Source organism: Aphidius gifuensis, linkage group LG2 (genome assembly GCF_014905175.1).
Source record: "Aphidius gifuensis isolate YNYX2018 linkage group LG2, ASM1490517v1, whole genome shotgun sequence".
NCBI classification, from domain to species: Eukaryota; Metazoa; Arthropoda; class Insecta; order Hymenoptera; family Braconidae; genus Aphidius; species Aphidius gifuensis.
Genome location: NC_057789.1, coordinates 18,336,105 through 18,356,260, shown reverse-complemented (window position 1 = coordinate 18,356,260; position 20,156 = coordinate 18,336,105). Strand labels below are relative to the sequence as shown.

Sequence of the window (20,156 nt, the reverse complement as noted above, 5' to 3'; positions counted from 1 at the left end):
CGTTCTTTACTGAAAAAAACAGATGATAAAATAATGTATAGTAAATAATGAATAAATGATAGTTTTAAGCAATAGTATTTAAAGAAATATTGGCTTACGGTGTCACTCATTTTTAAATAGTTTTGTGTTGAACTGTCTACCTAAAAAAGTTCAGATTACGAAATTATATAAGATTATGCATGGACATAATCTTGGCAGCTTTTGACAGCCTCTCAACAATTATTGTCACTGTCTCATTAATTTAAACAAAATAATTCGATAAACAATTACATATCCCTAAATATGACACACTATACTGTAACGAAATTTATTATTTCGCTGGTTCTCGAAATAAATAATTAACAAAAGAGCTTTAATTATTTATTTGCATGTTAACTGAATTGTTAACAATTAATAGGAGTTAATTGTTAATAATTTTAAGGTTCACCGCATAGGCACTGTGGAGGGTCAAGTCTACTACGAGTGGTGTCAGTGTGGCACATGTTTCGTATATATTCGAGGTCCCGTAGTAGACTTGATACGTTAAACCTCGACCGGTGCTAGTTTTCCCCTCCATCCGTCAAAAAGACGAACTCTCCGAAGGCTACGGGCTGGATCGGATACCTATTCGTGTTGCGGGCTAGGAAAGCGTGCTGCGCATGTCCGGGACGATAGGTGGGAGAGCGCGCGAGTGGGGATTCAGAGGACTCACAGTAGCTTAGAACAGAACGCTATCGTTAGACTACACAACTTGTCTGGCTCTCGAACTGATCACTTCTCTTCTCTTGACTGGCTCTCTTGGTTCACTACTGGTTCTCTCGACATCGTTTGGATCTCTCGTAAAGGCTCCCTAGGTATCAGACGTTAAGTCCTGGTGAAACTCTGTCTAAATTTCCAATGATGGACTAATACTAATGATCACGCTATATGGTTCTCTCATTATAATAATAATTATTATTATATTCTCACTACATAATGTGTATGTGATGGTTAGACCATCATCACACATAAATGTGTATGTGTGAGTTCACGAATGGATCGCTGTAAATAATAACAATAATAATAATATTGAGATATATTATTATTGCAATGGCAACGTATGTGTAAGACCTGGTCACGGATGGATCGCTGTATGGTTCCCTATACAAAATACATATCTCACATGTAGAATATTTGCTCCTACACTTATGATACTTGTGACGTCAGTATTTTGCTATAGTATAGTCGCAATGTAATATAGGCGTATGTAACACACTATACTTGGTTCCCGATAGTTCCCTCAGGTTTGGTTACGTATTTCATAGTCCGATCAGGTGGACCGCGCCCCTCTACCATTTCTAAGACTGAGTTAGGTTCTCGTATTTCGTTCTCGTTACTCCTACGGCTGTTGGCTTCCGAGATAACCAACATGGCTCCCCCCGGTGATTTAGAGGAGGATGGTGAGAAATCCTCGTTGTTAACCTTGGCCGATAGTTCTCGCCGTGCAGGTCAGAAAATCGGTTACAATACACAAACCATTTGTTTTGATTTGTTTATTAACAATAATAACAATATTAAATATAATATGGCGAATAAATCATGCGCGCGCCGATTTTTATTTTTTTCTTGCGTGCGTACGTGCAATCGTACGATTGCAAGTACGCAAACTTTGGTGTTTTCTGTGTGTGTTCGTACGATTGCACGTAAGCACTCAATGTCCCTACCCGGCTTCCGTAAATGTCTCATCGATAGCGCGAATTTAATAATTAAGCTATGTTTCCAAGTTACTTGCAGCAAGATCTTGCACAAAAATGGAACATGTCCCATTGGCTGCGATAGTCTTGCAAGGCTTTTAAAGGCTGATTTCCACCAAAATTCTAGTAATTATCTAGTGATGAAAGATCTTGCAAGCATTTCTATAGCGTGGAGACACCGCTTAATAATGATACTTTAAGCTATGTTTTTAAGTCACATGTTGTTATTGTTTATTTTTTTTTCCATCAAGTTTAATGAGTTTTTTTTTTTACACTATATGTAGGGTTTATATTTGAATATTCAAATCAGCTGGCAGAAGCATCTGTCTATAGAGCAAAAAAGCTAACATATTTTTAAATACTATTTTTGACTTGTTTATCTTTTTGTGACGGTTGTTAATAATATTTGAAACAATGATGCCCAAGACATCATAATCACGAATTTATTGATGATAGAATTGATCTATCGCATGTTAATTTTGATGACAATTAAAGATGGTTGCTATCAGTGAGTAACAGAACATTATCTTTAAGTGTCGAAGATCTTCGAGCTTGGTTGGAAAAGATTTATCAGTAAGTTCACTTTATGATTTGTCAAATGATACAACAAAAACAATTGATACAAGAACTTTTACGAGACCGGAAAAAATGGAAGAATGAGTTTGGAATGTTCATAACTTCCGAAATAATTGTCATAAAGACTTCGGATTTGGCCTAAAAAAAGCATCTCTAGAAATTCTATCACCATTGGTAAAAAAAAGCATCATCTATTCAGTCATTTTTTTTAAGGAGGCGATTTTTTTCTCCAAAAAATGCAAAAAAAAAATTTATAATTGTGTAATTTATTATTAATATAATGTTCTAAATGTATTGTAGTCCTATCATGGTTTAACACCCTGGACTTAGGCAAATAAATAAATCAATAAATAAATAAATAAATAAATAAATAAATAAATAAAATAATGGAATACAGAATTTTTGAAATATTTTTGTCATTTTTTCTTCAAAAATAGAAAAAAATTGACTATTAGAATCAAATTTTACCCCCTGATTCATTCCGTTGATCCTAACAAAAGTTATAGCTTTCCTTAAGGGAGTACCTCCATCGATTAGTTTTCTTACAAAATTCTTAATTTTTGGATATATAAATCTTGAAATTCCCCTGCATCTAATGATCTTAATTTTGTAATTATGAACAATCTAGTTTGAGAGATAATTGAGTCTAAACAGGTGAACTTTTTACGTGGCTTAACAGGTATACGATTTTTTTTCATTTTTTTATATTTTTAGTTCTAACAAAAAAACGGTTCTTACAAATTTAATAAAAAATTAATATGTCAAAATTGATATAATTTAGAAAATTTTAAAAAAAAAGTTAAACGCTTGAACTTTCCTGATTCAGAGATATTGCTAATTAAGGTGTTACCCGCGCATATCTAGAGACCTCTTGCGGATGGCATTTAGAAACATAATATTTCTATGAGTGCGAACGAGATAAAAAAAAAAAAGGAGAAAATCTTGTTTCTTACTTCCACTTGAGGGGACATGATCGTTCTGTCTCTCTCTAATTTTTCTAAGCCAGTTTTAGAAAAAACTATATGTTTAAATTGCCTAAAATTTTGACAGAATGTTTAAAAAGTCATTACGAAGTACACCTGAGTCTTACTTTTGTGAAATTCAAAAATTTTTTTTTGAAAATAATAAAAAAAATAATAATGGCAATCTAGTGAAAAATTGAATTTCCATCCTAGTTTTAGAAAAAACTATATGTTTAAACTGCCTAAAATTTTGACAGAATGTTTACAAAGTCATTACGAAGTACACCTGAGTCTTACTTTTGTGAAATTCGAAAATTTTTTTTTGAAAATAATAAAAAAAATAATAATGGCAATCTAGTGACAAATTGAATTTCCATCCTAGTTTTAGAAAAAACTATATGTTTAAATTGCCTAAAATTGTGACAGAATGTTTAAAAAGTCATAACAAAGTACACCTGAGTCTGTTTTTTGTGAAATTCGGAATTTTTTTTTTTTAGTTTATAAACAAGCAGTGCTTTTTTTCTTTTTTCTGTCCCCTTGCCGCTCATGAACGATAACCCCTCCCACTGCCACTTGAGCACCACTGCGTCGATTGATCTCCAGGAAAAAAATATCTTTGGATAGACGCTTTTCTTTTTGTCTGAATAAAAATTTGCTACAACAAACAAATGACTTATAATTACGGGAACATGTGTTAAAAATAATCTAAAATCGAAAATGGATAATAATAAAAAAATACGTAAGTACTGCCATTATTTAATTTATTAATATTGAAGGTTTTAAAGTACAAATGCAAAGTAAGGTTATGTTTGCTTTTGTCGTACTTTTTTACAATTTTAATTTTTATTATAGATTATATAAATCCAGTTAATAATACAATAAAACAAGGACGTCCAAAGACAGAGAAAAAAATAGAAAATATCAAAGAAACAAACAACAAATTAAACAATGCAATGACAGTTAATTGTAATAGCTTATCAAAACAACTAGCTGCTTTTAGTAAAGATCTTGATTGATAAAAAAATTGCACAAAATAATGATGAATTAATATATTCACCTGATGAAAGTTTTAATAATCACGTAAATGCTGATGTCGAAAATAAAAAAATACGAAGGAAGAAGAAGAAGACAGGTGTATAAACGAAAAACAGGTAATCTTATTGAATCTTTTAAATTATAGCTGTATCCGAGACAATAATGACTTCCCAGATAACCACAACTGGTAGGACGATTTGCTACCGGTAATCTACTGGTAGCTTACCGGTAACTACTACTGGTAGGTAACTAGTAGCTCCTACCAGTAATTTCAAACCAGTATATTACTGGAATTCTACTGGTAGATACTACCGGTAGGAACTACCAGTAATCTACCAGTAAAATTTCAGTTACAAATTACTGGTAGGAACTACCAGTAATCTACCAGTAGAATTCCAGTAGAAAATTACTGGTAAGAACTACCAGTAGTCTACTGGTAGATTACTGGTAAATTATTTTGATAAACCCGAAAGCCTCAGCATTAGAGTATTTGCTGTAATGAATAACACGCTTGCTTGTAATTATATTATTGAATAAATTAATATTTTACGGCATACAGCTAAAGTATATATGCAGCTGAGAAAATTTATATTTTTTAAAACAAAAATGTCCTATAAAAAAATGTAGCTAAGCTGAGCCACATTGATTCTTGAGCTACATTTTCTCCTTAGCTACTGCTTGTCCTATGTATATATTCATTTATTTAATAAATAAAATACAAGTAATTGAATTTTTAAAAAATGAAAATGTCTAACGAAATGTAGTTGCTCGGAAAAGAATGTGGCTAAGAAATTGATGTTGCTTGAAACATAATTTTTCTGGACACATTAATTCCTTAGCTACTGCTTTTCTTTAGAATTTTTTTTTTATTTATTGAATAAAAAACATGTGATTTAATTTTGAAAAAAATAAAAATGTCCAAGGAAAAGCAGTAGCCACCCTGGTAGAGAATTTCTCCGCCATTACTCCGCCATTACTCAGGCTTTCTCCGGCATTACTCCTTTTTTAGCCCATTTCAGAAAAAATGCCTCCGGCATGAGGTTGGTAGCAAATTAATTTTTCCGACATTAATCTCATGCCGGAGTATTGACTCCGCCACCAACCTCATACCGAAGTCAGTTCTCCGGAAATAAGCAAAAAACGGAGAAATGCCAAAGTACTGCCGAAGTAATATTTTCACCAGGGCAAGAAAAGGATAAGGTGAAGCAATAATGTTTTTGGCAACATTAATTGCTACATTTTTTTTTCCTTAGCTACTGCTTGTCCTATATACATTTATAGATATTTGAAAAATAAAATACATATAATTTAATTTTTAAAGGATAAAAATGTCTAAAAAAAAGTAGTAGCTAAAGAAAAAATGTAGCTAAGAAATTGAGGTTGCCAAAGAATTATATTTTAAGCAACATCATTTCCTTAAAACATAATTATTTGGCAACTTCAATCCCTTAGCTACATCTTTTTCTTAGCTACTGCTTTTTCTTGGACATTTTTATTCATTTCATGGATAAAATACATGTAAATTTATTTTTTAAAAATATAAATGTTGAAGAAAAAGCAGTAGCTAAGGGAAAAATGTAGCTAAGGAATTGAGGTTGTCAAAGAATTACATTCTAAGCAACATTACTTTTTTCAAAGATAATTTTTTGGCAACCTCAATTCCTTAGCTACATCTTTTTCCTAGCTACAGCTTTTTCTTAGGCATTTTTATTTTTTTCATGAATAAAGTACATGTAAATTTATTTTTTAAGAATATAAATGTCGAAGGAAAAGCAGTAGCTAAGGGAAAAATGTAGCTAAGGAATTGAGGTTGCCAAAGAATTACATTCTAAGCAACATTACTTTCTTCAAAGATAATTTTTTGGCAACCTCAATTTTTTAGCTATATCTTTTCCCTAGCTGCAGCGTTTCCTTAGAAATTCTTATTTATTTCATGAATAAAATACATGTAAATTTATTTTTTAAAAATATAAATGTCGAAGGAAAAGCAGTAGCTAAGGGAAATATGTAGCTAAAGAATTGAGGTTGCCAAAGAATTACATTCTAAGCAACATTACTTTCTTCAAAGATAATTTTTTTGCAACCTCAGTTCCTTAGCTATATCTTTTCCCTAGCTACAGCTTTTCCTTGGAAATTTTTATTCATTTCATGAATAAAATACATGTAAATTTATTTTTTTAAAATATAAATGTCGAAGGAAAAGCAGTCTCTAACTGAAAAATGTAGCTAAGGAATTGAGGTTGCCAAAGAATTACATTCTAAGCAACATTACTTTCTTCAAAGATAATTTTTTGGCAACCTCAATTTTTTAGCTATAGCTTTTCCCTATCTACAGCTTTTCTTTAGAAATTCTTATTTATTCTAAGCAAATGTACATGTAAATTCAGTTTTTAAATATACCTCTTCGAAGAAAAGCAGTAGCTATTGAAAAATGTAGTTAATAAATTCGAGAAGTTGCCAAAGAATTACATTCTAAGCAACATTACTTTCTTCAAAGATAATTTTTTTGCAACCTCAGTTCCTTAGCTATATCTTTTCCCTAGCTACAGATTTTCCTTGGAAATTTTTATTCATTTCATGAATGAAATACATGTAAATTTATTTCTTTAAAATATAAATGTCGAAGGAAAAGCAGTAGCTAAGGGAAAAATTTAGCTAAGGAATTGAGGTCGCCAAAGAATTACATTCTAAGCAACATTACTTTCTTCAAAGATAATTTTAAGTGCAACCTTTAATTTTTAGTTGGCAGCTTCCCCATTAGCACTGTTTCCTTAGAAATTTATATTTATTTCATGAACAAAATACATGTAAATTTGTTGTTTAAAAATATAAATGTCGAAGAAAAAGCAGTAGCTAAGGTAAAAATGTAGCTAAAGAATTGAGGTCGCGAAAGAATTACATTCTAAGCAACATTACTTTTTTCAAAGATATTTTTTTGGCAACCTCAATTCCTTAGCTACATCTTTTTCCCTTAGCTACTGCTTTTCCTTCGACATTTATATTTATTTCATGAATAAAATACATGTAAATTTGGTTTTTTTAAATATAAATTTCGAAGAAAAAGCAGTAGATAAAAAAAATAGTGGAATTGAGGTGAGGTTGCCAAAGAATTACATTTTAAGCAACATTACTCTTCAAAGATAATTTTGGCAACTCAATTTTTTAGTTATATTTTTTCTTAGCTACAGCTTTTTCTTTTGACATTTTTATTTATTTTGTGAATAAAATACATGTAAATTCTATTTTTTAAAATTATAAATGTCAAAGGAAAAGCAGTAGCTAAGGGAACATTCTATTACATTTTAAGCAACATTACTTTCTTCAAAGATTATTTTTTGGCAACCTCAATTCCTTAGCTACATCTTTTTCTTAGCTACTGCTTCTTCTTGGACATTTTTATTTATTTCATGAACAAAATACATGTAAATTTATTGTTTAAAAATATAATGTTATTTTTCTTCAAAGATAATTTTTTGGCAATCTCAATTCCTTAGCTACATCTTTTTCCTAGCTACAGCTTTTCCTTGGACATTTTTATTTTTTCCATGAATAAAATACATGAAATTTCATTTTTTTAAAATATAAATGTCGAAGGAAAAGCAGTAACTAAGGGGAAAATGTAGCTCAGGAATTAAAGTTCCCGAAGAATTTTTTATTTAGTAACATTATTTTCTTCAAAGATAATTTTTCGGCAACCACAATTCCTTAGCTTCATCTGTTCATTAGCTACTGCTTTTCCTTGGACATTTTTATTTATTTCATGAATAAAATACATGTAAATTTATTTTATAAAAATATAAATGTCGAAGGAGTAGATAAAAAAAAGTAACTAATTATTTTGAAAAAATTTTGAGTAACATTATTTTCTTCAAATAATTTTTGGATATATAAACAAATTATTTTTTTGGCAAAATTAATTGCTACATTTTTTTTTCCTTAGCTACTGCTTTTCCTTGGACATTTTTATTTATTTCGTGAATAAAATACATGTAAATTTATTTTTTAAAAATATAAATGTAGAAGAAAAATCAGTAGCTAAGGGAAAAATGTAGCTAAGGAATTGAGGTTGCCAAAGAATTACATTTTAAGCAACATTACTTTCTTCAAAGATAATTTTTTGGCAACCTCAATTCCTTAGCTACATCTTTTTCCTAGCTACAGCTTTTCCTTGGACATTTTTATTTTTTTCATGAATAAAATACATGAAAATCTATTTTTCTAAAATATAAATGTCGAAGGAAAAGCAGTAGCTAAGGGAAAAATGTATACAAATCAATTTTGAGTATCTTGATTTTGACTTTAAAACTAAATCAACAAATTTTTTCATGGCATCATCACCCTGATGTGTAAATTCGTGCGTCTCACTACAATGACAATTTTCTGTACCGTCTGACTCTGAACAAATTTCACACACTATTTGCGCACAAAAATAATTGACAATATGCATTTTTTATTTTTTATTATTTTTATATGATCTCAGCTCAGACCGTGTTTCAAAATCAAAAAATAAAAATCCGTTAACTTTTTTTTCTTTACGAGCACTCTGCTTTATCGGCCGAGGCTTCATATAACACAGATGGTTGTTTGTGGTCTTGACAGGGTCCGCAGTAATAATAACCACACAAATGTTCACTGTCACGGATGTAGACTTTACAACAAACATTACATTTTTTAATTCGATTACAAACGGAAAAATTTTTTGAATACGAGTCTGGTTGTAAATGTTTTTCATAACACTGTTCACTATAAAATACTCGATTACATATCAAACATTTTTTAAAATCATCATCATCACTATTATTCATTTTACATGCCGGGAAATTTAAGCACTTGTCACATTTTGTCCAACATTGTTTATGATATTCATTTTTTGTAAACCCGATACGACACCAATCACACCAGAATTCCATATTTGTAGCCATAAATACATGCATATATTTTATAGGGGCAAAGTGTTTGTCATCAGGATAATACACAATATTCAAAATTTTCATATGTTCACGTCAAACTCCGCGATTGAGTAAAGTTTTTTTCCCATCAAAAAAAATTGTATGACTATCATTAATATCGAAATTCCAGATAACTAATGCGGCAGATTCAGTAACTAAATAATTTTATTTCAAAATTTTGAAATAAAATTATTTCATTGATCCCACACCCGCCAGGTGGCACACTAATGTTAGCTTTTTGACAAAGTTCAAGACCCAGCTTTTTACCAGCAACTATAGTTCTTTTCTTTTTTCTTATTGATAAACACGTTACAATAGAACGTGGCAAACATAAATATAGATTATCGTGGTTCAGTTCCAGAGCACCACGAGCCTTTTGTACCACTTGGTGCGGGACACTACCACCAGTCGTTGATTTCAATACAACCAAGTCAATAGTAAATAGATCGTTGGCCTGCACTATCGTTACTTTGACAAATGCTACTTACAATCTCCCATAACCGTTCAAATGTAAAATTATTGGCAGGTGTCAAGTGAGTATGCGCTTCAGAGTTCATAGAAGGGGTTTTGAAACTGAGAATAACTCTATCACGTACATTATTTGAATAATATCTGATCAGCTTGTATACTTCTTCAAATGCTTCTTCAATCCATGTTTCAACTACAGTATTTTCCGGTATTTCTTTCACTTTAAAATTTATCAAATGTTTATTTAAATTATATTTTGCCACAAATGTCTGTGTTTCATCAACAACATCTATGCGCTGAAAATTATTATCACTACCACCCCCTGTTTGTAAAATTTCACTTAAATGTCGTTGTTGTAATGGTGATTGCATGATTCGATTTATTATACCACTATCGATAAAATTATCGATAACTTCAACATCATCCAAAAGAGGTTGTTGTGGAACTTCAGATTCGTGAGGTACACGTAAATGTTGATCCAAATGCTTTTGTTGTAACCGTGGATCTATAATATTGTTCGTTAAACTACCGTCGAGTCAACGAAAAATCAATAAAAAACTCACACTCTGCACTGTTATCAACTCCAACATCATCATCTAAGACACGGTCCATTTTTTCTACCAACAACTTGAAAAAAGATCTTCACACTGTAGTGGTCACAGCAAAACTGATTTTTTTTTTTTTTTCTAGATTCACCTGTTTCGTAAAATATTTTACCCGACAAAATTGAAAATTTTTCTGGCCCTCTAGTGTGAAAAAAATATAGCAAAAGAAATAACGAATTTTTTTTTTTTTCTAAACAAAATTATATTTGATACCGGTAAAAAGACAACAAAAAATATGGTGTAACCTGAAAAATTTTTAACAATAACAAATATATCTGTAAAAAGAAGACAACAGGAAAAAGGTATACAAAATTTTTATTTATTTTTTTTATATTTTTTCGATACCTGTAAAAAAAGACATACAAACAATTTATTTATTTATTTATTTTTTTATTATATTTTTTCTATAATACCTGTAAAAAAGACATACAAACAATTTTATTTATTTACAAATGGCTTTATTATTTAATCTATTAATTGTGCAAAGCGTTCACAATGACCAAATTCATTTACAATGGGTTCTCCATCGCAGAGATCACATTTTACGTGACTCAATGATTCTTCGAGCTCACGTATTTGATTTTGCAAACATGTTATTCTTTGATTTACAAGATGCTGTCGTTTTTCGAAAATTGGATTGGGTACTGGTGATGGTTGTGAGTACTGCGGTTGTTCACCCATCTGCCATTTTTTATGACAGCCTTTACAAAATTGGTGATGTGGCGTTGCTGCTTTATTAAGGCTCTGATATCCTGCACAGTCAACGCAGAAATCTGTAATATCTACAGACTCCTTTTTTTGTTTCTCGACACGGGGCTTTGAAGACCCTGCTTTAGGTCGATATCGATTTTCGTTGTCATATTCATCAGCAACATTATTCTCATTCATAATAGTGGGAGGGTCTGAAGACGAAGACGATGACCCCGATGACGATGTTGATGACGAAGACGTTGACGATTGGCTCAATATAACCACGTCATCTACCATACAAAAAATATATGATTAATATTATTATCATTATTATATTTTAAAATTTTTTTATTTATTTATAAAATATTTACCTTCATCATCATCTACGGCTATTATTTTTTTTCCGTGTTTCCCGGATCGAATAGGTAATACTGGATCTTCTTTTTTTGTATTGCCATCTTTACTACGTTCTGTAATAAAAGAAATATTTTTATCATTATTATAAAAAATTTTCTATTTATTTATTTTATAAAATATTTACTTTCATCATCATCTACGGCTATTATTTTTTCACCAAGTTTCATGGAGTCACTGACTAATTCAGGACTATGTTTTTCTCCGTTTTGATCGTTCCCCACCTCTGTAAAAAAATAATATCAGTTTTATTATTATTATTGTTATTATTATTTTTACTACAAATATTTACCTTTTTGTTTTTTAGTTATTTTTAGAGAATTCATAGTAATGCGTTTAGTTGGGGGTAATATTTGCACCGACGTAATTGCAGGTTTTTTAATTTCTGAATATATTTTTTCTTCAAGACCATTTTCTTCAAGAGCATTTTGTACTAGATCTGTAACATAAAATTATTATTATCATTATTATTATTTTATAACGCGTAAAAATATCATGAACAAAAAATATTTCACCTTCTAAAAACTTAACCAACTCCTCATCAATTGGTTCATTTTCTTTTATCTCCAACTGTGCATTGGCAAACATATCCACTGCTGTTTCATATTCTATGTAAGCCCTGTCATTTTTTTCAACATCTACGGGTATTTCATTTTTGGCCACTGGGCCATCTACAGGTGTTTCATTATCATTTTCCCGTACAGTCTCATCAACTGTGATTTCATTGTATATCATAACTTCGTCAGTCGGTATTCCATTTTCGACCACTGGGCCATCTACAGGTGTTTCATTATCATTTTCTCGTACAGTCTCATCAACTGTGATTTCATTGTATATCATAACTTCGTCAGTCGGTATTTCAATGTCTTTAAAAAACAAGAGAAAATTTATTTATTTATTTGTTAAAAAAGTATTAAAAATTTATTTATGGAAAATTTATTTGTTGAAAAAAAGTATTAAAAAAAATTTTTTATTGAAAATTTATTTGTTAAAAAAAAAGTATTAAAAATTTATTTATGGAAAATTTATTTGTTGAAAAAAAAGTATTAAAAAAATTTTTTTATTTATTTGTTAAAAAAAGTATTCAAAATTTATTTTATTTATTAGTTAAGAAAAAAGTATCATTGAAAATTTATTTACCTAAAAACATAATATCATCATCATCAGCCTTTTCAAAATCCTTCAACAGATCTTCTTCACACTGTGTTGAACTTTTTTCACTTGTTTGAGCACGTTTGTCATTAACTCTTTGTATGATTTTTTTAAACTGCACTTCTAATTCCGGATACTCTTCTATATAGCGTATATCTGTCGGGTTACCGAGTAATTTATATCGAATAAAATCATCAAGTTCTCTATGTTTTTTGAGGAAATCTTTGAAAAACCCGGAGACCCAATATCTCCGGGCAATCACAGTACACTTTAAATTTTTAAGCTCACTCAACAGTTCAGGATATTTATAAATTTCATGTACCCATTTTTTATCATGGATATCTTCTACTTTTTTTTTTTTACAACTAAAGTCAACTTCGTTGGTTTCAAGTGCGCGTTTCATTTTTATTTTAGTAGTTAAGATGTGACTAAGTAGACCCGGAAAACACAACTGACACTTGTCGTGAAAATTTTCAGGGATGATAGTCAAAATGATTTTAGTCAGGCCCATATTCCCACCACCATAAATACTTATCATTTCTTATTGGTCCATTTTTGCTAAGATGTTGCCAATAGAATATCAGAAAATCAAAAAAAAAATAACAGGTGTATCTTAAAATTTTTAGAAATTTGTCGGTAAAACTTACTTAAATACAAAAAAATAACCCACTGTTTTTATGACTCTTTTCCACGTACAAAAATCTGAAAATACCCATCGCAAGTCGCTCGTAAAATTAGATAATAAACAGCAGGAACATTTAGAAAAAGTCTAAAAAAAATTAACCCTCGGCATGGAAATCTGAAAAACATGCAACTCGTGAAAATAAAATAACAAAAGAAACATTTTAAACTACAAAAAAATTTTTAGAAAATCAGTTCATAAAAAATCCTATACAACATCTTAAAATAAAAACTTACCTTTTTTAAAGGAAAATCTGAAAAACATGCAAGTCGTAAAAATAAAATAACAAAAGCAACATTTTAAACTTTAGAAAAATTTATGTCGTTCGTAAACTAAATTAACAGCGGGATGATTTTTTCTATTCTACCCTTATACGATTTGAACACGAAACTAAAAACTAAACTCGAAAAACTATATTAAAAAAAACTCCTTTATTCTTATATTTTCCGAAAACTATACTAAAAACTATATTAAAAAAAACTACTTTTATCTATGTTTTCTTAAAACTCTAGTTTTATAGTAGGGAAAAAAAGAATAAACACATGTATTTCAAAACTAAAACCGGAAAACTATACTAAAAAAACTGAACAGAAAAACTATATTAAAAAAACTACTTTTATTTATGTTTTCTTGAAACTCTATTCTTTTTTTCTTACTATAAAACTAAACACCTGTATTTCAAAACTAAAGCAAAAAAACTATACGAAAAAAACTCTACTGAAAACTCTATACTAAAAATACTAAGCCGAAAAAACTATACTAAAAAAAACAACTGAAAACTCTATGCTAAAAAAAAAACTCAAGAATCTACCTGCACGATTTTTCTTATTCTATTTCTATACTACGTTTTTCTATCCGAGTCCTTAAGGTACGGTCTCCAAGGAGCGTCTGCGCCGGCTGTCCGACTGTCGCGTTCGGGCGTTCTGATGAAGCGCTTTGGAACGCTCATAGCCAAGTGGTCTCCAAGGCGCGCTTACAACTTCCAAACAGTCGAGCAGCTTTATGATAAATATACTTTTGTTTTAAATAAAAATATAAATATCATAGATAATAGAGAAAAATTAATTTTGATAATAGCTGATAAAGTTACTTAGGAATATTGTAGGAGAAAATGACAGAAAAATTAAAATGAAATGAAAACCTGTTAGCAATTTGCATACAATAAAAAATGAGGGATATTTCTAAATATTAATAAATGGTAAATGATAAAAAATTTCATCGATTTTTCTGCCTTAATATACATCAGTTTGAATAGTTTTTAAATTAAATTAAAAAAAAACTATGATAAACATAAAAACATTAGTATACTGCACTAACACTTTACCAGCTAAACACATACAGTTAAGAACTTATATATATGTGCGTGACTGCCCAGCGTCTACAGAAGCCTGACCCGACTTTGGTCAGTCGAGCGTTTAGACACGACTTCTGATTGCAGCGCTCCGAGCGCGAACGCACCTTGGAGACCAATAACATAAAACTTGTATTCTCGGGACGAGCGTCTCTGAACGCGACAGTCGGACAGTCGACGCAGACGCTCCTTGGAGACCGTACCTTTATGTTATTCCTTACTCCAGACGTCACCCATGCATTTTTATTTTACTACGCGCCCTTACAATCTCATTCATCCTATACTACACACCCCCTCACACACATACCTCTCACTCGCACCTATGCTATTTTATTTTGACCCCATGCACCCTGTACTAGAGGCCCATGCAACCCAGCACAACACACACTAGGGGGAAAGGAGGGGGAACGAAATTCCCGGAATTCGCCCAGAAGAGCCTCCTTCTACTTCTGTTGCTTCATCTATTGCTACTAACTCTTCGCATGGAGATAAAGAAGACCCAGAAAGAGAACAAGAACCACCTTTGTACCCTAGTGCTCGATTGACATTGTCTGAACCCGTGTAGGAATCGCCAAGCATGGAAACAAGGCCATACACTGGCCGATAAACGGCAGCCCATGATTGGTAGCCAAGCAAGGGCCATTAATGGGATATACTTGGCAAACGATCGGTCCATTATTGTGTTGCCAAGATTGGCAGTCTTGTCTTGGCAAATTGGCTGGCCATTCAATGGCTGCCATTCATTGGCCGATCCTTGGCAAATTCATGGCTGGCCATTTAATGGGTACCATTCATCGGCCAATTCATAGCAAATTCATGGCTGGCCATTTAATGGCTACCGTTCATCGGCCAATTCATGGCAAATTCATGGCTGGCCATTAATGGCTACCAACCATCAGCTAATTTTTGACAAAAAAAATGAAATGAATGAATAAATATATTTGTATTTGAATAATCATCTTCAAAAAAGTCTACCAAGTCTACGAGTGAACTTAATTACTACAAGAGAACAAAAAACTTCCGAAATATATATATCGCGCTCGTGGCTCAGTTAGTTAAAGCATAGGTTTAGTGTAGGTTTAGGTTTTCGGTCGAGAGTTCGCGCCAGGCGATAGGCACGAAAAAAAAAACATTTATTATAAAAAAAAACAGTTGGACTCGATAATCTATATATGCAATTGAAAAAAAAAATATTTTTTTAATTTTTATTTATAAAAATAATTGATTTCGCAAGTAATGGGCCAATCTTGGCAAATGTTAATGGGCCAATCTTGGCAAATTTTAATGGGCCAATCTTGGCAAATTTTAATGGGCCAATCTTGGCAAATTTTAATGGGCCAATCTTGGCAAATGTTAATGGGCCAATAAGGGCAGCCAATATTAGAATGGTGTAACGCGCCAGGCCCGGCGCCCGTGAAGGAGACTACAACACGGCCATGCAACGGCTGATGCATGGCAAAATTTTGCCATTAATGGGCCACTCATACGCCGGGCCTGACGCGTTACACCATTCTAATATTGGCTGCCATTATTAGCCCATTAACATTTGCCAAGATTGGCCCATTAAAATTTGCCAAGATTGGCCCATTAACATTTGCCAAGATTGGCCCATTACTTGCGAAATCAATTATTTTTATAAATAAAAATAAAAAAAATATTTTTTTTTTCAATTGCATATATAGATTATCGAGTCCAACTGTTTTTCCTATCGTTTTTCGTGCCAGGCGTCTCTTTAACAATACACTTTGTCTGTGCCCCAAAAATAATAAAATATTCCTTTTATTGCTGACAGTAATAATATTAATAATAAACATCAAAACCAGCCAGCTAATCCGCAAGATAACCATGAATTCAGTAAATAACCAGCCATGAATTTGCCATGAATTGGCCGACGAACGGTAGCCATTAATGGCCAGCCATGAATTCGCCATGAATTGGCCGATGAACGGCAGCCATTAAATGGCCAGCCATGAATTTGCCATGAATTGGCCGATGAACAGCAGCCATTAAATGGCCAGCCATGAATTCGCCATGAATTGGCCGATGAACGGCAGCCATTAAATGGCCAGCCATGAATTTGCCATGAATTGGCCGATGAATGGCAGACATTGAATGGCCAGCCAATTAATGGCCAGACGTTGGCCAAGACAAGACTGCCAATCTTGGCAACACAATTATGGACCGATCGTTTGCCAAGTATATCCCGTTAATGGCCCTTGCTTGGCATGAATCTCGGCCATTAATGGCCATGTTCCATGCCAGCCAAACGTATGAGTGGACCATTAATGGCAGCCCATTAATGGCAGAATTTTGCCATGCATCGGCCGTTTCATGGCCGTGTTGTAGTCTCCTACACGGGAAAGTATGATGGCGATCTTAATTTTCTATCGGCGTCATAATTTATCAGGAGTAACTCTGGTTGATTTATTAGAACTTATCGAGTTACACTGAATAGCTCCCACCTTTTGCAAATCATTTTTATATTAATTCAAGCAACATTTTCAAGAAATCGAGACACCTCTTATAAGACATTTTTATTGTTCAAATTGTTTTCGACCTCTAGAAAATTCTACGTCATCTTGCGCAGAGTGTCCGGTAAACGAAAAACAAACGAGTTATTTTATTCAAATTCCGATTATTGATCAGCTACAAAAATTATACCTATAATCGAGAAGATTTCGTTCGCGCCTTAGATTCGCGGCTAAACAGAAGGAAACAAAACGAATCAAATTATGAAGATATTTATGACGGTCTTGTTTATCAAGAGCTTCGTCAACCTGGTCAAAAACTGTCCAATATAATAATAATGTTTCTTTCACATGGAACTCGGATGGCGTTTCTTTATACAAGTCTTTAAACTATTAAATCTGGCCATTATATTTAAGTATCAATGAGCTACCTTATAAAATACGAACAAAAAAAGAAAACATAAATTTAGCAGGTTTATGGTTTGGCCCGAAGAAACCATGTGTTCCAGTCTTTTTAGATGCAATTTCAGATAAACTAGATTTATTAGCTAATGGTGTTGAATTCCAAGTACCTAGTATTAAAGGCAGTTTACGAGTTGAAGGCCACGTTATTTGCGATGCTTGTGATTTAATTGCAAAGGCGATATTTCTAAATATGAAGCAATTCAACGCGAGTTATGGGTGCCACAAGTGCAAAATTTTTGTGTCGCGGATGCCTGTATATAAATATGTTGACAGCTTGAGTTGACGTACGCAGGCAGAAACGAATGAATTTGCAATAACCGCAGTAAGACGTGGACTTGATGATGTGTTTGGCGTAAGAGGACCTAGTGGAATAGCTCGATTTTCATCTGATTATATCCGTTCGACTGCTGTTGACGTTTTGCATTGCGTATATCTAGGTGTTATCAAATCATTATTGAATTTGTGGTTTTCAAGAATTCATAGAAATAAAAAATGGTAGTAGAGGAGTTATAAGAGTTCTGGCACACTTAATATTCATGGGTGGCTGGGTGGGTGGTGTGTGAGGGTGGTTGAGGGAGAAGATAGTGAAAGGCAGAAGACACGCTGCCATTTTTTTTTTTTTTGAAAAATAAAAAAAAGTGTTAAGAGTGAGATTTAAAGGGTGGATGTTCGAAGTGAAAGTCCAGCACGCTATCCCCAGGACCACGGCAGCAACTTGATGTGATGGAAATGGGTGAGGTGAGTGATACTTTGTTTTAAAAAATGGTTTGTTGGAGAATGGAATTTATTGTTTTTTAATTTATGGGCTATAACGATGTAAAAATATTAAAAACAGCATAAGTCTCTGCTAGGAATAATTATCGCTATTAAAGAAATTTTATTGTTTATAAAACATTCTTTAACAATGACATGGTATATTTCAAGAATTTATTTTGAAAGAGGGTTGAAAAGATATTTTTTTTTTTTCAAATATTTATTTTTTTCATTTCCAAGAGTTGTAAGATTTTTGATGAGATGTTTTTTTTTTTTTTTTTTAAAGACGAGAGGTTTTATGATAAATTTTCAATGATCATAGAAAGATATCCGAAATTATGCTCTTGCAAGATTTATCCCGCTGCGTTTTTAACCTTCAGAAAAGAGGGGTTGCATGAGGAAATTTTATTAAAAAGAGCTAAAAAGGTCATTCTATTTTAAGTGTTTTGGGTGTGAACATCGAGTTAGAGATAAAAAATGTCAAGAATATTCAGCCTCGGAGAATCACAAGGTTTGTATTTATATATTGTATATATTAGACCGGTCCAAAAAAAAAGAATTTTTTTGTTTGTACCCTCCTGAGGTCTAAATTTGTTCTTTATGATGACACAAAAAAAAAAATAAAAAAATATATTTATTTAAAAAATATATTTATAAAAAAACTTTGAAATTAGAGTTCAAAATATAAAATGCAGTTTTTGTGGGCTTGCCCATATATTCATTGTTTTGAAAATATTTTTTTTTTAAGCCAAGAAAATTTTACATTGATAGTGAGAAATTCAAGATGGGATCTCCGTAAAAACGGCCAGAAACAATAAAAAAGTAAAAAAATGAAATAAACAATTGTATTTAAAAAATATTTTTCATACCTTAATGAACTAAACTCATTGTATAACGATTAAAAATATGCCTAATCGATTGGTAATGATGCCTTGAAGACGAAAATGAAAATGGCCGACCATTCAGAAGAAACATTTTAGATGGCCAACCTAAAAACTGCAAGTTCTAACAAAAAAAGTTGCTAAAATGAGATAAGCCAACTTACCTTATTGCATAACGATTGTAACTATGCCTAATCGATTAGTAATGATGCCTGAAATATTAAAATAACAATGGCCAACAATTTATAAAGAACCTTTTTTGATGGCCGAGAAAAAAATTGCAAAATTAAAAAAAAATAAATAAAAAAATAAGGTAAGTTCACTAACCTTATCTCATAACGATAGAAAATAGGTCCAATCGATCGGAAATGATTCTTTAAATATAAAAATAACAATGGCCGACCATTCAGAAAGAACTTTTTTGATGGCTGACCAAAAAACTTTGAATCTCAAGTTTAATTGTTTAGTTCTTACGATTCGAAGTCAGCCATCAAAAAAGTTCCTTCTAAATGGTCAAAAACTGGAAATTCTTCGTAAAAAAATATTATTGATTAAACTTTTATTTTGTTCTCAAAGTCTGAAAAAATGATTTGAAAAAAAAAAAAAATATGAATGTGATGGAATTCCCCATAGAATAACTCCGAAAATAATAACAAAAAAAATAAAAAAAAAAATACGAGTTCACCGTCTTTATCTAGTCTTGCAACTGACCAATTTTCAGAAAGATCCAAGAGAGTGAGGCCCAGATCGACGTCCTTAGTTGGCAGACTTGCTCATATATAGTGTCATTTTATTATTTATTAAACAGTCTAATAGTTGCATCCCTATTTATAAATTTTTCAAGCGGATTTAATTTTTTTTATTTTTAAGCAAATATTGAATATGCTAACAGTAATAATAGTGACAGTGACAGTGAAAATAAATAAAATATGCGCTATAATATTGTTGATTATTATGTAAGTAATATTAATGAACTAAAACTAGATAATATCA

The 20,156-nt window shown here is 31.6% G+C and overlaps 2 protein-coding genes across 2 annotated transcripts in view; one reads left to right on the top strand and one right to left on the bottom strand.

Annotated features, from left to right (window-relative positions):
* Positions 1 to 11,460: 11,460 nt before the first annotated feature.
* On the bottom strand, positions 11,461 to 12,889 carry LOC122850444. Its single transcript, XM_044149594.1, has 4 exons — positions 12,886 to 12,889; positions 11,927 to 12,277; positions 11,775 to 11,850; positions 11,461 to 11,467 (listed from the first exon to the last, which is right to left on the bottom strand). The coding sequence occupies exons 1-4, from the start codon at positions 12,887 to 12,889 to the stop codon at positions 11,461 to 11,463; spliced, it is 438 nt and encodes a 145-aa protein (XP_044005529.1).
* A 4,919-nt stretch (positions 12,890 to 17,808) lies between these two features.
* Positions 17,809 to 20,156, top strand: part of LOC122849268 — a 56,491-nt gene continuing 54,143 nt past the window's right edge. Inside the window, exon 1 of the mRNA XM_044147944.1 lies at positions 17,809 to 18,267. Coding sequence (XP_044003879.1) covers positions 18,253 to 18,267 — 15 coding nt within the window. The 5' untranslated portion in view covers positions 17,809 to 18,252. The remainder of the gene's footprint in view (positions 18,268 to 20,156) is intronic.